The sequence below is a fragment of the Pistacia vera genome, unplaced genomic scaffold, assembly GCF_008641045.1.
Source record: "Pistacia vera cultivar Batoury unplaced genomic scaffold, PisVer_v2 Contig173, whole genome shotgun sequence".
Taxonomy (NCBI): Eukaryota; Viridiplantae; Streptophyta; class Magnoliopsida; order Sapindales; family Anacardiaceae; genus Pistacia; species Pistacia vera.
The window spans coordinates 1,017,827-1,020,528 of record NW_022195823.1 but is presented as its reverse complement, the minus strand read 5'-3'; the positions used below and the strand labels follow the sequence as shown (position 1 = coordinate 1,020,528).

The 2,702-nt window shown below is 34.2% G+C and overlaps 1 protein-coding gene across 1 annotated transcript; it reads left to right on the top strand.

The window, feature by feature from the left end:
• Positions 1-323: 323 nt before the first annotated feature.
• Positions 324-2,100, top strand: LOC116125923 (heavy metal-associated isoprenylated plant protein 7-like). Its single transcript, XM_031411638.1, has 5 exons — positions 324-427; positions 530-800; positions 890-1,095; positions 1,181-1,268; positions 1,665-2,100. Exons 1-5 carry the CDS (start codon positions 419-421, stop codon positions 2,084-2,086), a joined length of 996 nt encoding a protein of 331 aa, XP_031267498.1. The 5' UTR covers positions 324-418; the 3' UTR covers positions 2,087-2,100.
• The last annotated feature ends 602 nt before the right edge of the window (positions 2,101-2,702 follow it).

Below are 2,702 nucleotides of genomic sequence, written 5' to 3'. Positions count from 1 at the left end.
TTTATATTAAGAAGTGCTAATTTTTTATTAACCCATCTACACTGTTACTTGTACGCAAAAACAGTAAAAATGAGAATAGGTAGAATTACATAATGCCCCCAAAACAAGCGGCTATTAGAAAAGAGCATGTAAGCTCCTGGCACCATTTGTCTCCAACACATCCTTCGTTGAATCCACGTCCCCCTTATAAAAAGCCACGTCATGTTTAGCATGTTATTGATGAAGATAAAAATCGACGAGTTAGCTTCTCGGCTTCAGATCTGATGGTCCAGAGCCCACTGAGGTAGAAACTCCAAGTTACAAAGAGAGAGAGAGAGAGAGAGAGAGAGAGAAAACACCAGACTCAAAGCAGCGAGCGCTTCAAACCAGAGCTTATTTCCTCAACAGAGTCCCTGTACTTTGAACTCATACTAAACTAATGGGGGAGGTCTTGGAAGTCTCATAATCTTAAGTTTCCATTTATTTTATAACCATTTCTTTATTGTTTGTCTTAATCTCTTGTTTGGTATTTGTGTTTTGCTTTCTTTAGGAAGAGAAGAAACCACCGGCAGAGGAGAAAAAAATGGAGGAGAAGAAACCTGAAGAAGAGAAGAAAGCTGTAGAAGAAAAGAAGGAAAAGAAAGAAGAAGAGAAAGCTCCAGCTGACGAAAAGAAAGAAGAGAAGCAACCAGCAGCTGAAGAATCAAAGGAGGGTAAAGAAGAACAAGCTCCTCCTCCACCACAAGAAATCGTCTTGAAAGTTTACATGCATTGTGAGGGTTGTGCTCGCAAAATTCGCCGCTGTCTTAAAGGCTTTGACGGTGAATAAATAAATAATAACTTGACATCGTTTCTGTTATGTTCTGTCTTTTTTGAGTGAGTGATTGAATATACGTATTTGTGTTTACAGGAGTCGAAGATATAATGACTGATTGCAAGAGCCATAAGGTGGTTGTGAAAGGAGAAAAGGCTGATCCACTCAAGGTTTTGGAGAGAGTTCAAAGGAAGAGTCACAGGCAGGTGGAGCTTCTGTCTCCGATCCCCAAACCACCAGCAGAGGAGGAGAAGAAGCCTGAAGAGAAAGAGAAGCCAGAGCCTGAAGAGAAGAAAGAAGAGGTTTTTATTCATATTTAAATATGTCAATACCTTCATTTCATTCATCATTAGTGGGATTTAAGAGTTATTTCTTTTGTTTCTGTAGCCGCAAGTGATCACGGTGGTGTTAAAAGTTCACATGCATTGCGAGGCTTGTGCTCAGGAGATCAAAAAACGCATACTGAGAATGAAAGGTAGATTCATTGATTTTATTTTTATTTTTTGTTAGATTGAAGAGTCATGCTTTTTGGTGGTCTTTATTTTTTTCTGTTCATGCGATTCTGATATTCATGTTTTTTAGCCACCTGTTACTTAAGTTGTAATTTGTGACCAAAAAAATGTTTTACCTTTCGAATCTCTTAAAAAATAAAAGAAAGGAAAGAGTTTATCCTCACATCAATCTTTCAAAATCAAAAACTTTATTAAATTATTCAATGATAACTGGTCCAGTTAAAGTCAATATACTTCTTTTAACTCAACTTCATTAGTTAAAAATCAAATCCCACCAACCCCAAATCAGAATTATTTCCAATGAAACCTATCCTATCCTATATATAAAATTTGATTTTAAACAAGATTGGAACTTCCAGGGGTGGAAGCAGCGGAACCAGATCTAAAGGCCTCAGAGGTTTCGGTGAAGGGTGTTTTTGATCCTCCAAAGCTGGTTGAGTACGTGTACAAGAGAACTGGGAAGCATGCGGTGATTGTGAAACAAGAGCCAGAGAAGAAAGAAGAGAAAGCCCCGGAAGCTAAAGAAGAGAAGAAAGAAGAAGGTGGCGGTGGTGATGGTGATGGTGAGAAAGAAAAGAAAAGTGGTGAAGAAGAAAACAAAGAGAAAAAAGAAGGTGACAGTGAAGAAGGCAAAGCAGGAGAGGCAACTGAAGAGACAAAAGTTGTGGAGCTCAAGAAAAATGAATATTACTATTACCCACCAAGGTATGCCATGGAATTGTATGCATACCCTCCTCAGATCTTCAGTGATGAGAACCCCAATGCTTGCTCTGTCATGTAAAAGTTTGGGGAAGTCAAGGGCAAAATTGAGAGAAGAAAAAATTGAGGTGATCCATCTATATGATATATCTATCTCCATGTGCCGTTTTGTACTGTGTAGTTTTTTCTGCTATAAAGTATAATCTGCAGATAAACTGTAGATTTTTATGAGACTCGGTACTTCTTTATTTTAAGCTGTCAACCTCTACATATATAATTTAAACTCTCTACGCATATAATTTAAACTCTTTATTATAAAAAATTCAAGAGTGTGGATATCTTTTACTCTTTAAATATAAGTACTCTTTAAATATACCTTTTACTTTTTAAATATAAATATTTTTTAAATATAAATAAAAAAATAAGTTTTATTTTACATATTTAAAGAGTTAAATTTTAATTTCTATTTTAATTTTAAATAATAAATAATAAATTTTTATATATTTTATTTATGATTTATTTTTCTTATTAAGATTTTTTTCTTGCAAAAACATATAATCTTTTTTAAAATTTAAAAATATAAAAATTTTATTTTTTATATTTAAAAGTTAATAAAATTTCTGCTTATTTATGATGTATAAAATAACAATCATATAAGGTCTGGCTACCATTTTATGTTTATTCTGTCTTCATTTCTA

Coding starts and splice junctions, on each gene's coding strand:
- LOC116125923 (XM_031411638.1), top strand. Junction 801..889: donor CTGTCTTAAAGGCTTTGACG/GTGAATAAATAA, acceptor TTGTGTTTACAG/GAGTCGAAGATATAATGACT. Junction 1,269..1,664: donor ACGCATACTGAGAATGAAAG/GTAGATTCATTG, acceptor TGGAACTTCCAG/GGGTGGAAGCAGCGGAACCA.